This window comes from Penicillium bovifimosum (genome assembly GCF_028826915.1).
Source record: "Penicillium bovifimosum strain IBT 22155 chromosome Unknown utg000007l_segment0_segment0, whole genome shotgun sequence".
In the NCBI taxonomy this organism is placed as follows: domain Eukaryota; kingdom Fungi; phylum Ascomycota; class Eurotiomycetes; order Eurotiales; family Aspergillaceae; genus Penicillium; species Penicillium bovifimosum.
In genome coordinates, this window is record NW_026622716.1 from 1,173,298 (window position 1) to 1,187,034 (window position 13,737).

General features: G+C 51.4%; 3 protein-coding genes across 3 annotated transcripts; 2 read left to right on the top strand and 1 right to left on the bottom strand.

Annotated features, from left to right (window-relative positions):
• Positions 1–42: 42 nt before the first annotated feature.
• Positions 43–4,011, bottom strand: N7515_009360 (telomerase reverse transcriptase; the record flags this gene model as incomplete). Its single annotated transcript, XM_056670104.1, has 6 exons — positions 43–1,950; positions 2,015–2,455; positions 2,507–2,868; positions 2,926–3,168; positions 3,227–3,518; positions 3,574–4,011. 6 exons carry the CDS (start codon positions 4,009–4,011, stop codon positions 43–45), a joined length of 3,684 nt encoding a protein of 1,227 aa, XP_056517903.1.
• Positions 4,012–5,331: 1,320 nt separating this feature from the next.
• Positions 5,332–11,061, top strand: N7515_009361 (putative Rho guanyl nucleotide exchange factor; the record flags this gene model as incomplete). Its single annotated transcript, XM_056670105.1, has 2 exons — positions 5,332–9,852; positions 9,910–11,061. 2 exons carry the CDS (start codon positions 5,332–5,334, stop codon positions 11,059–11,061), a joined length of 5,673 nt encoding a protein of 1,890 aa, XP_056517904.1.
• Positions 11,062–12,501: 1,440 nt separating this feature from the next.
• Positions 12,502–13,678, top strand: N7515_009362 (Ulp1 protease family protein; the record flags this gene model as incomplete). Its single annotated transcript, XM_056670106.1, has 7 exons — positions 12,502–12,558; positions 12,621–12,648; positions 12,722–12,736; positions 12,794–12,843; positions 12,904–12,923; positions 13,000–13,551; positions 13,624–13,678. 7 exons carry the CDS (start codon positions 12,502–12,504, stop codon positions 13,676–13,678), a joined length of 777 nt encoding a protein of 258 aa, XP_056517905.1.
• Between the last annotated feature and the right edge of the window lie 59 nt (positions 13,679–13,737).

Genomic DNA, 13,737 nt, shown 5'->3' on the forward strand with positions numbered 1-13,737 from the left:
CCGGAGTACACAGAGCACTCTATGTAGGTCTCCAAGGCTGATCTAAAATCGCCATTCCTCAAACATGGCATTTCCCTTCTTCACCACCTGCGTCATCCTCAACGCCTCGGAATCCGATGTGGGTCGAGAATCTTTGGCCAGCAACTCCAGCCAGCGCAACACCACCGCATACCGCGTTTGCTTGCGCTTCAGAACAAACCGAAATGCCGCGGAAGCTAGGTACTGCAGATGGGACCGCTGGGCAAAACACGATAACGAGGATTTCGACTTATCGGCTCGCCGGGCTTGGATCGTGCCAGCCGTCTGCAAGATGAGGTCATGAATTGTTTGGATTATGATGGCAGGGCCGGGATGCGCACGTCCCCGAAGTGACTTCATGTAACGATACATCTTCATGGCAGCAGTGACGAAGCTGGAGTACAAGTTGGAGAGTACAACTGCGCGCGAGTTGTGTTCATCATCGATGTACATCTGATGTAGTTGCAGGCGGAAGGAGGCTAGCACTTTGCGGTGGAAGGTGCGGCCAGGCAAGCGGGCGGCCTCAACAGTCAACGAGTCGGAAAGAGTGGCAGCGGCTGACTCGCCGCCCTCCAGAAGACGGTCTTTGTCGCGATGGATTTCTAGCGTGTGTGTGTCGATGAGGTTGCCGCAATACGGGAACAATGGTGATCCTTCCAGGCGAGGAAGCAGAATGCCATCGACTGCGGCGCTGAAATTCGTCATGCTCTTGGCTGCGTTAACTTGCACGCCGTAGGATGGCTGACCCGGGATCATTACTTCCAAGAACTGCATTGCCACGCCCGGTTCAGTTGTGATGAGGAGAAAGTCATCCACGAGTCGCATAAGGAGAGAGTGCTTGGGGTCGATAAAACGTAACATCTCTCGTTCCAGCTCAGCGTAGAAGAAGTTGCAGAGGAGACCGGATAGAACAGAGCCTTGAGGGATACCGTTGCGTTGGCGGAAGTATTTCTTGCCTATCTTCACCAAGTTATTGCGGACATGTTGGTCAAGCAAGTCTAGAAGATCCCCAGCATCATGGTCTTTTCGGAATACGGTGTCAACAAAAACGGTGTTGGCCTTTCGCGCCGAGGGTTCATTATGGATGAAATCTGGAAGATGTTGCGGTCTCATGGCAGGCGCGGCGCGGTTCACATATCTTCGTGTGGGCTTGCCTGGTTGGGTAACGGAAGCAGGCGGTTGGAATTCGACATGCCTCGAGATGTTGTAGTTCTCTTCAGAGACCAGCTCCGTGATAAGATTGATCAACTTCCGCTGGGGAATAGTATCGAAGCAAGCTTTTATGTCCAGCTTGACAAAGTATAACGGCGGGAGTTTGGACCTTCCAGGCTCAGATGTCGAAAGGGATTGCATAGACACTTGTTCTTTGTACAATTTCAACCGGCGATGCATATCTCCAACAGATGACATTGACGAGCCTAGCTTGAGGGGAGCCTGTTGGCTCTCGTATTTCAACATGTCGTAGATAGGTGTGACGCTTAAATTGATGCTGGGAGCAAGATAAATGCGCCCCTTTCCCCATGATGATTTCGTCACGGCCCGCCTGCGAAGATTCATGATGGGCCGAATACCTGTATTCTTGGGGAGTAAACGAAGGGCACCGAAACCGAGGGCCCGCCGTGAGAGTACGCGGCGGGCACGCTCTGGCTCAAGCTCCTCGAACATAGTTACCTTTAAGTCCCCGAAAGGTTGCTGGGTCAACTGCTGCCAAACATCATGCCTGAAATAGAACAGACGGTTTCGGTGCGTTTGCGACTCGGTGACATAGAAGTGGGAACGAACGAGAGGAATGAGAAGTGAATCGAAAACCCAAAAGATGAATTCATGAAGCAACTCGGTGCGTTTGTGCAGATCGGATAAAGCAATCTTCGACCTTGTCTCAGATCGTACAGTCTGGATCTGAGGTGGCTCCAGCCATGGAATGCTTGTTATCTGGTGAGTTGATCAGTATGGCCCTTCGTCTCAGACGAACAAATTGACACAAACAATCACGAACCTTGACGCCTTTGCATACTTCATGCAGACTTAAACTCTCGAATCGACGTAATTTGATGAACCGATCAACTTGTCTGAGAACCAGCTTAAAGTTCGAAACGCCATCAGGTCCGGTGCCGAAAAACTGCCGGGGAATGAACTTTTGGATCACTGCTCGACAAAATGCCGACACCGAAGCAGCCGGAGTGGCATAGTCGGTCAGACTGCCTGGACCAGGTTGAATCACCGGCAATCGCTCGGAATCTGTCCCGCAAGATGGATCGATTCGCGGCCCTGATCTCAAGCCATCGCATGAAGGCTGCACCAAATCACCGTTTGACGATGGCTGATTGATGATTGTCACCTGTGTCACCAAATTTGACTGACAAGACGAAATTGGCTCCCTGTCTTTGGCACCTGGCGTGGAGGTAGCAAAAGCGCCAAGTCTCTTGGGTCCAGTTTGCTGTCAAAGGTCAGCTAGAGATCCCAGTCATTGTAAACAAGAATGTCTCACTTCGGTTGGACAGTAGTATTGCAGCAATTCTCTGTAGGGACATTGTGCATTGCGGTTCCGCAGCTTCCGAACAAGCTCCGTGGTATTTCCACGAAGTCTCTTAGGTACCTTGGTACTTCTCACGCTGCAATCTGCGCCTGCGTGTTCGTTTACAAGCCCCGGGCGCTTCAGCCGTGCCTTGTTTTCCAGTTCAGATATCTCACTTTCACGGGCCATGCTACCCTTCCAAAGGTCCATATTGTTGCGACCATCTGGGTTTATCGTAAAAATATTGGATAGTCCAAATTGTCGAGGGAAAATGTACTTCATCACGTGGATTGTTTGCGCCGTCGAATCGAGCGAAGAGAAGCGGTTAAGAACATCTAGAGTGCAAATTAGCGCGAACTGGGGATTCGGAGATATAACGTCGAAGCCCATACGTTCTTGTCCTAATCCAGAGGGTACTTCTCTTTTGGACTCTGTTCGTCCATAGAGCATGCGTCGCCGTAGAAACACGATGCCGTTTGGACTTCGGAGTTCCTTATCGGAGTTTTGGTTGCATTTTCTGTTCACTTTGGGACGTTTCTGACCATTAAATGAGATATCAGTCTGCCCTGTAGTAGCAGGCCCATTGGATGCCGAAGAAGCATCGCGTAGAGGCTCAAGGACCGAGAGCGGTAAACCTAGGAGGAGATCAGCAAAATCAAGGCAAATGGTGTCTACACCTCATCCAAACCATACCACTCAGTTGGTAATAAATGCCCTTTTGGGCGTTGACCGCAGCAAAGATTCCGCAATCGAGAAGGAGCTGCACCATGATCTGCTCCCCATTGCTCCCGAGCAAGCCAAGGATCTCTGCCCATGCGCCCCCTTTGACAGTTTCCACATTCTTATTTGGAAATTGAGACACAACTCCTGGGATATTAGTGTCCTGGGCAGCCCGCCCCATGGCTGGGCGCTGAAAGCCATGCGCCAGCAGATGCTGAGGTCTCGAGCCACTGTTGAAGAGTTTCCAGATCACAAAATCGACCACCTGCAACAAGGATCAGCGTAATGATACATGAAATGACTCGAGCACTTGAACGCACCTCAGATTGCAGGCAGGTCGGCCCCGTATCTGTGCTGTCAAGAATAGATCGTGATTGCGACAGAGTGAAAGACGAATATTCCTTTTGTCGTTCTGAGTTGACTGCCGGAGAGGACTCCTTCAGCACACCCACAAGAGTGGAGTCGAGGAGTTCCACCAATGTTTGAGATTGTACACTAGGGTCTTGCTCTGCGCGCGAGCCTAGTGTTCGAATACGGCGCCGACGCGACTTTGAAGTCACGGGGAGTTGCTGAAGGAGGTATTCCCGCAGGGGCATGACATTTCGGTAGTACAGAGAGATAACGGGATGATTTGTTTTTCTTCCCAGGGAAATTGGGGCATGGGGAGTTCTGAAACGGCGGGGAGATGTGGTGATACCCGGGTGAGACGAGGGCGCAGGACCGCGGTCCTTGATGGATCTCTTGCGCTTTTTGCCCATGCTGGGTGTTCGAGCCTTCCTCTCCTTTTTCGAGTCACTGTAGATTTAGTATGCGCCGTCGCGTGTCAACCGGTTGAGAGGATGAAGCCTTAAGGACGCGCGACGCGTCAAAACGCCAGGGCAAACAGGACGAATGGGAGCTAGGATAATGGCATATCCGCATATGATAGCTTCATCTGGTAAATCGCACTTTGAGTGCATGGATGACCTTTCAGGACAATTGTTAAAGTACTTACGACAACACATGGAAGTATACAACTTCGAGGCTTTCATTTTACTCCGTAAAATTAATCCACGTGAAAAAAGATCAGGAACCAATTAAAGCCACCATACAAACAACAATTTGAACCATGGAACGGGCGGTCTAGAAAGGCCCGTCAGTGCGTCTCCACTGCGTCATTCCATGGATCTCATTAGATCCATCTCAGGGGAGAAAGGAAGCTTTTTTTCGTTCCTGGATCTTAGAGTTAGATACATGTACACAGTACAAGGCAGTAGACGTGTAAGATGCATATGGTACATGTCAATAGAGGTACAAATCTAAATGTAGCCACAAAATAAAAAGGGAAAGAACCTAGTCGAACTTCAATCTCCGGTAGCTCTGCCCTACCCTAACAATGTACACAAAGAAATCCGCTCTTTCCTTCCCGAGGTCGAGTTCATTTAATCGGTTTCAAGTGGATGATTGTGGAGTTTCTCGATCTCTTCTCTCTTTATCTCTTCTCCTCTTCTCATCTCCGCAACTCTTACTTCCAAATATCATTCTTCATTATTCTTCACATGGATCGGCACTGCTGCACTTCAACTCATTGTTACTAGTGTATTTAGGTAGGTCAGCCCATTGTGACGGATTGGCCCGGAGAGCTAACAAATTGGCCCACTGCCAGGATTCGCTTTCAAACCCCTCAACTACCAAACTCGTCACCTATCAGCGTCCGTTATTGCTAGACCCAACGCCAGTCACGACCTCGATTCTCCTATTCGTTCCATCCCGCACCACAAGCTACACCTTTCGGCAACTGGCCGATCGTTGTTTCTACCTTCCCCGACTCCTCCGATCCGAACTCCATTCAAATAACCTTCCTTATTTGTTTTGGCGGGGGAGATTTCCCCTCGAAAGTTGGTGTGCTATTGACGAGTGTCTCAAATATGAACGCTGGATGGGGTGCGCCACCCGAGAGGATTGCTTTGTAGCCTGAGTCGGCTCACCTGCGACATTCCCGTTGGGCGACCATCCCGGAACAACGCACCAGCTTAACCCGCCCAGAATCGAAAGGCCGCGACCAGTCCACGTCGACCTGTCGGCCTGAAGCATGCAAGATGTCTGGCGGTGACGAGCAGGGTTTTGATATCCGGCATTGCGAGCCGCCATCGTTTGGGCGACAATCGCCGGCGCCAGAATTTGGCCAATCTACCCATGACCACACTGCCGCTTCTTTAGTTGACTCGCCGACCGTCTCTTTTTCCCCTCAGGCACGATCACCGACCACGTATTCTCCGCTGCCGTCAGGCTTCGACCCACTTCATAATCTCCACACTTCCGCCAATCACCTGTCGTCGGGCGATCCATTGGAAGATCGTAGAGGACGGGAGTCCCCAGACCCTGCTGATTATTATCGCCAGCGTGGGGCCCTGTCAGGCACTTCCTCCAATGTAAGTGAAGGTTCCGGGGGTGTTAGAACGGGCATGGCGCCGGCCGATCATCCTACAGCCGGTGACAGAGTGTCGTCCCTGCCAACAAACATGTTGCAGTCATCGCGCACCAGACGTCAACCGTATCGTTCAATCTCGGATTCCCCAACACTAGGAGAACCCTCTGCCACCGTACCCGCGTTTCCTTCGAACCACACGAGATCACGACAACCTTCGACCCAGGAACTTATCAACAGGTTCAACAAGACTTCCGACCAGGTCCTTCCTCTACCTTCAGGTCCAACTTCGAGGACAGTGAGTCCTGCTGGGAGTGGTGACGGCGAGCGACACCGTGCTTTACCACGGCGTTCTCAGTATCGCGATTCGCTACCAGATTCGATCACTAGCCATCCTCGAGCGCCAATTGATTCGACGCCCTCATCTCCGGGGACCGAGGAATTCGAGCCGTCTCTGAGCGCGAACGATTGTATCCCGCCGCCTTTGTTTCAACGAATCCCGAAATCTCACCCTCGCCGATCACTGTTTGGTGAACTATTGTCGATAGACACGAAAGTCAACAACAGTGCTATCTCGCGGCTGCAACGTCGCGGGTCGGATGGAAGTATTCCAAGCCCGAATCCATCATCCCTCGAGCCACACGATCAGTACTCTGCCAAACCACCGCTTACCCCCACCGCATGGTATCTCGGACACACGACTTCTCTGGAGGCGGTTCACGCCGGGATAAGAAACACCGGCAACCATCGCAGAAATCTGAGCGATTTGCATACAACAAGAGAACCCCTTGCAGATCCGTGGACTCCTGAAATGGCAGTACCCGCGCCCTTGCAGCGGGCTAAGCCCGGTCACGGCTCGCCCCCGGACAGTCCCAATTCCAAGTCTCGCATTCCTATCTACTCACACCGTCTTATCACTGCTTCCGGTCCCGAAAGCTTATCACCTTCCTCCAACCCGACCTTCAGCAGCCGATCTGCTGCCATTACTTCGCCGCCTAAAGGCAGTAGCCGCCTTCCTATTCCGTCCCCCAAACACAGTCCTCCCCGCATGCCCTCAGATGATCCCACCTCGTTTGCGACAAGCTCCCGTCCCAGACGAGATCCAACGAGTGGCCGAATCCATAATCAAACATCTGAATCCAGTCGGCGACTCCAAGCCTACATCACTGAACCGCCCGCCAAACAGTCACCTCAGTTGCGCAGCTCACGGCCCCGACAACCCGTTTCACATGGTGCCTTGGTGTCCCCGCGCTCCAAGGTCGGAGACACCGTGTTGAATATACAAAAACACGCCAATTCTAACGACTCAAGGTCTCGGCCTCAGCGCAAATTACCTGAATTGGGCAAGGTTGATTTTGATGCTCGTCGCCGGCATATTCAGCAGGCAATCAATCGACACACAACCAATTCAAGTGTTCAGGAAATTAAGAATGAAAGAAGGGAAATCAGATCCGCTGCTGCCGAGCCTCATCGCCCCGCTTTGGTGCGAGACCAAAAAGCGGATGAGAATACCAAATACCCAGCGGATGCACACCCAAGTAACCCAAGTCTGGCGGTGACCAACGCCACGGCCGATGAAATGGCTACCATAGTCAAAGAGCCGGGAAGTTCAGTCGAATATCAGGAGAACGGGGTCGGCGTCACTCCCCGGCTGCAGCTCAACACCGTCGTATCGACGTCGGAGACGGCAGCTCCGCACACAACGATGGACTCTCCCACTCTTGGCTTTACACAGGGCGTAAATTCAACAACTTCAGGTGATGTCCAACCTGGAAATGATGGCCGGCCACAGTCGGCTACCACGACAGGCTCTGATGAGACCCATGTCACCACTTTTGATCCGGAGCCGCAGTCCGGCCTGCTCCAACGAAACCCCAGTGTCTCTCATCGCACTCTTCTCAGTCAAATCATGCAAATTCGCGAGTCCAGCCCGAGCGATGACTCCTGCGACGAACCCGACTGCAGCCTCTCAGAAAACGACGACAGGGAGTCCATTCAGATCATGCTTCGAGATACGACCTACTACAATTCATCTAGTAGTACTAATACTCAAGATCCTTGCCGTGCGCCAGCACAACAGTCTCAGGACAAGATGAACACCCGATGGAGCATCGGCTCATGGTCCTCGGTGCAAAACCAGAATTCCACCTGTGACGAGCAATGTGATGAGAGCGGTGATGATTTCCTTCTTCATGGCCGTGAGACGGAACCACCTACTGAGACTTGTTCAGCCGTTTCAACAAGACCTGCTTCCATAGCGGATGAACAATCGTCGGCTCCAATTCAGGACCATGGTGTTATGGGGCCGAACACACTTCAGACATCTGGTAATTATAGCACCAATTACTTCTCTACTCCTCCGAAGTTGGCGAGGCTGGGTAGATGGGATTCAAAGCGTGTCACTCAACTCTACCTCGAAGAGTTGACACGAGGCAGGAACTACAACATTACCTCGGCAATACAGGCTCCTCCTGCAGAGCCCCGATCTCATCCTACAGATGCACATAACGAAGGCCGGCCTGATAGTTTGACCGACGATCCGGTCGTCGTGCCAGGATTCCAGGATGTCCCCGTTTCCGCTAGGCACTCACACACAGCGAGCTTAGTGGGGCGTGATGATTGGGAACACGCATCTCCCTCTATCATGGATTGGATGCGAATTGCGGCTGAAGACGGCGCTGTTACCCCAAGTGCTGAGGTTGATGGTATGCGTACTGACGGAGTGCTCACACCCCGCGTGGTGTCTTCAACAACCAAAGACGCTGGTGCTACCAGCACAAACAACAACAATGCATTGTCCTTTGGCACCGAGTCTCACGTCGAAAGCATCGCTTCTGTTCCTTTTCCTTCGGCATCAACACTCCTTCCGCCATCGACAAACTCAACTTTTGATGCCAGTGGAGATTCGCTCATAGGCTCAGGTCATGTTGAACTCAACCGCAGTATCCAGACTGCTCCTAGAGATGCGAAGCACAGTCCTGGTAGCAGTGAGGACTCTTCTCTTCTTCGCTTAGAATCTCTGCAATCTCCTGCAGCTGCTGGTTCCTCCGCCACGTCGCTTGCTCCGTCCACAGAGCAAACTGTGCAGGCTGGGACGAAGATGTCACCCTCTCCAGAGCAAAAACGTCTAAAGAAGCGGCGTCACATCATCAAAGAACTGGTAGATACTGAGCATACCTTTGGCCATGATATGATGGTCATTGAGGACATCTACAAGAGCACCGCGAATACGCTGTTGGAGGCTGATGATGTCAAAATCCTCTTTGGCAATTCCGATCAAATCGCGAACTTCTCCGACACTTTCTTGTATCATCTCAAGCAAGCGGCTAGAAGCATATACGTCATGCCAGCGTCTCAACGATGGACCAGCAAACGCAGCCGCACCAACCAAGCTGTTGATCCCATGCCTTCGGAAACCAATGAAAGATCGGAGTACGAAGGGATGTCGGATCTTGAAAAGGATCGCGCCACATCTGTCGGCCAGGTATTTGTCACTTATATGACACAGATGGAAAAGGTGTACACGGATTACCTGAAAAACCACGATTCTGCAAACAAAAAACTTCAGGCCTTGCAGCGCATCCCGAATGTAGGGATTTGGCTGAGCGAATGTCGGAATTGTGCACACGATCTCACAACTGCCTGGGATTTGGACTCTTTGCTCGTTAAACCGGTGCAAAGAATCTTGAAATACCCTCTCATTCTACGCGACCTGCTGGAGTCTACGCCAAACGACCACCCAGACCGGGCGATGATTGCCGCTGCACTGGAGGAGGTCACCAATGTTTCTCATCGTATCAATGCGATGAAGAAGCGGGCAGAACTTGTAGGCCAAGCTGTCGGTCGAAAGCGCAACCAGTCTGATGTGCGTGCTGGTCTGTCTAAAGCCTTTGGTCGCCGCACGGAAAAGTTCCGACAGCAAGTTGGCCTCTCCGACTTGTTTGAGGACAAAGTCTATGATTCTCTGGCGCAGAAGCTTGGGGACGGCTACTTCCAGTTGCAGGTGGTCATGCGAGACGTTGAGAGTTATTCCCGGGATGTGCAACTCTATGTGAACCAATTCAATGAGTATGCCGACTCCATTGCAGACATCATTGGCATGTCTCCATCTCCCTACCCACAGCTGGAGGCCAAGTGGCGCCAATTCAAGATGACAGTGCACGATATTGTGACGACTGCCCTTCCAGAACATGTAAGCCGAGCCGCGTTCTTATGTATATTCTAGTCAGCCTGCTAACCTTTCCCGCAGCTTGCCGTCGTCCGCAAAACGGTTATCGAACCGATGGTTGAACTTCTCGGACTTTACAATGCACCCCAGCGGGTCATGAGAAAGCGTGACAAGCGACTCCCTGAATATGCACGCTACAAAGCCATTCAGGACCGCGGCGACAAGCCTGACAAAAAGACCACCGATCAAGGCGAGCAATTCTTGGCTCTCAACGAAACTTTGAAAGATGAATTGCCTAGACTCTATGCGTTGACTTCTAAACTGATGGAAGCAACTTTGAAGAACTTCATCGAGATTCAAACTGTGTGGTATAGCATACTGCAGAAAAAGATTGGAGTCCATGTGGACTTGTTCCCCAGCGACCTCGAGAGGCTCATTGGTGAATTCAATAGTGAACACATCTTGATGGAGGCTCGAGTGGAAGAGCTAACCTCTTGCAACGGATCGCTGCTCGCCCATTCGCTTAATCTGGTGCCTGTTTCGCCCACGGAGCGTGAGCATAATCCCATGTCGTCTCGCCGTCCTTCCACTGTCAACAGTTCCAGTGCGCGACGATCTGGGTCCATGACCTCAGATTCACCAAAAGTCTCTCGTGATTTCAGCGTTGGCAGCCAATCATACCAGTCCCCCCTGATGGAAGACCAGTCCAGACGCAGCAGCCGTTATCGCGCCGATTCCATTTTCTCTGGCCGAGTTGTCTCCGATACTCCCAACCAACTGCTGCAACAAGTCACCAGCTCTCCTGCGCCTCCTCGAACTAGCGATGTCGAACCTTTCCCAAGCCTACCGAGACTTAGCCTGGACACACCATTCCTCACGGATGTCATCAGCTCCTCGCACTCCAGCAATGCACCAACCTCCCCTACTGATCGATACTCGGGATTTTTCTCGTCCGCCATGCCCATGTCCGATACGCCAATCGATAACTATCCGCCTGGTGAACGCAGTGCTTCTCTCACGGGGCCTGCGACGTTGTTCTGCGCCGCTAGCGTTTGTGACTTTAACATCGAGACTCGCACAGAGGGTGGTTATCCTTATCTGACCTATGTTAGCGGGGATGTCTTTGACATCATCGGAGAGAAGGGCGAGCTCTGGCTTGCTCGCAATCAGGACGATAGCACGCGCACAGTGGGATGGATCTGGAACCGACACGTTGTCAAAATTGACGATTGAACCAAGACTCTGATGCCATATTTTCAATCTACTGCGAGATTCTATGAGATGTGGAAGACCAAATCTCCAACAAAAACAAAAGACAGAAAAAAGTCCTTGTTTGATGTTGACTACAGAAGACTACAGGGTCACCTTCACGGTTTCTTTTCGCTTTCTGTTCCAGATCATGTTTCCATATTTCCAAACTAATACGTGAGACCGAGGCAAAAACATAAGTGACTGCACTGCTTTGCAACGTTGCTACCTTCTTGCCTCGTCTGCTTCTCTACTTTCAGGGTCTGACTCCGTTCGACGCCACCTCATGCTGATGATTTATGGTCATGTTTTCCCTTTCTTTTTGTTGTTACATTGCGATCCTTGCTTTCATCTTTATTGCCTGATTTCTTTCAATTTCCCCCAGTTGCTCATCTCCATCCCATCACATCGCATGATCTGAGGCTCTGAGCTTGCTCCGATACTGGAGCTCTGGGATGTACTTTTAGATACCCCTATTTTTATGAATGCAATGTGTTTCTAGTGATATCCTACAGACCATTTAAGCCCTGATATGAACTGAGCGCTCAGGTATACGATATCTCGCAGTTTGCCCAGTATTGCCCGTCTATGTTGTCGTAACAGCTCAATTTTGTCTCCTCTATATACGAGGCAGCATCATGTGACCCCGCATGTGACGCCCGATCAGTCCTACCTGGAACTTTGGAAGTGCCTGAGTCAAGTTCTTTTGAGCATTTTGTCTGTTATCTTGCGTTCTCATAAATACATAACTCCGCATATATTTGTCACCTCCATTTCTTCCGTGTTCCCTATCCCGTTGTCCCAGTAGCAGCAAACAACAGTCTTGGTCCATGCATTCATTCCTTCTCGGGTGATCTTCAACCCTCTGCACGGCCACTACCTAATCTACACGACTGCTTTCCCGACCAAACATTACCTCCCGAGCGCCATTGAGAATCTCAGAATCGCATCATCCAGACCCCGTCACCATATCACGCCCCCCTTCTTCTCTCCGCCACCCATAAGGCTGACGGCCTCCCCCTCCGAGAACCCGCCCAATCCCGAGGTCCCAACCGGTCCCACTCAGGCGCTGCAGCGCAGAAACGGGGGGTACGAACATTCGAGTCCGTTATTTGGGACATTGCCAACGTCCATTTTGCCTCCTAGCTTGCTTGCCACAGCATCCTGATATCTCATCTCATTTTGTCTAACGTGGGCGTTCCTTCGAACTCGAGTGCTGCACAAAGTTCTGCACAAAGATCTGCCCCGTTCATCAACCGCGATTTGTGGAGTCTGTCTTAGCTCTCATCAGAACATCCCACTCATTGCGCGGTCTCGACTGTGGCGCAGTTATTGCTTTCATACCGCGGCATTCGCGGCATTGATAATTCAGCAGAATATTCTCGTTTCTCCAATCGATTTCATCGCACATAGCATATCGCCATCATGCTGGATGGTGGCCTCAACAAATTGCGCAAGGTGCGTGGGCGGTTTGGTGACAAGGTGAGTTTCACTCGAGGCGACGTCATTATTGATATTGGTGGCGCAAGTACTGATTTGCGCAGTTGAACCCAGATGATGCCTTTCTGAGCTGTGAGTGCATGACCAGAACCTTGTCTGGGTGATATGATGGGTATACTGACAGGGTGATATCGGCTGCTAATAGATTATGACGTGCGATGTATGCGAACAAGCCCGAAGTGACCACCCCGATTCCAGATGGCTAACAAGCCTGCAGTGACACGAGAGGACATGCAAACCCTCAAGGACGATTGGCTCACAGATAACGTGGGTTTTGAATGGCAACACTATCCTTTTGGCTGGGGCACCTGAGCTAATTTGTCATAGATCATCTCATTTTGGGAGGAGTAAGTCCCCGACGTCGAGTCAGTCATACTTGCACAGCGCCGAACATAGCACTGATCGCAAACTTGCTTGCTCTAGATACCTCGAGCACGAATTCCTTACCAAGTACAAGAACTCCAACATCATTCTCCTCCGCCCCAGCATGTGCTTCATGATCCTCCAGACCCCCGATCCTCGCACCCTCCGTGAAGCACTCCCGGACTTCAGTCGAGCCACCCATGTCTTTCTCCCAATCAACGACTGCCGCAACGTCAGCCAAGCAGAAGGAGGCACACACTGGTCCCTTCTACTGATCTCCGTTGTTGACCGCATTGCATTTCACTATGATTCGTTATACCAAGGAAATGTCTGGGAAGCAGATACCGTGACACGCAAATTCGGATACCTCTTGAACATACCCATCCGGTTCCTACATTTGAACGACTCTCCCCAGCAAGACGGCGGCAGCGATTGCGGCGTCTTTGTGTGCATGAACATGCGGCACCTACTCCTGAAGCGGCTACTGATGGCCAGTGCACGTGAGAAGGTGAGTATGAGCCTTGGAGGGCGGAAGATCGATGCCAGTGGATCCCGCAAAGAGATGGCCAAGATTATTGAAGGATTCCGTAAAGAAGGCGAGCGCCGACGATCGTATGTTCCCCCTGGCCGGTCTGGCTGTGCAGTGATTTAGGGGAACGAAGCAGAAGCTAATGGAATCTTCAGAACCAGCGCCAGTCCTATGGGGAAGAAATCACGGAGTCCCCCGCGGGTGGATTGATTGGGTTTGTTTTTATGCTTTTATGCTTTTATGAGCTTATGCCGTCTTCATGAATCCTT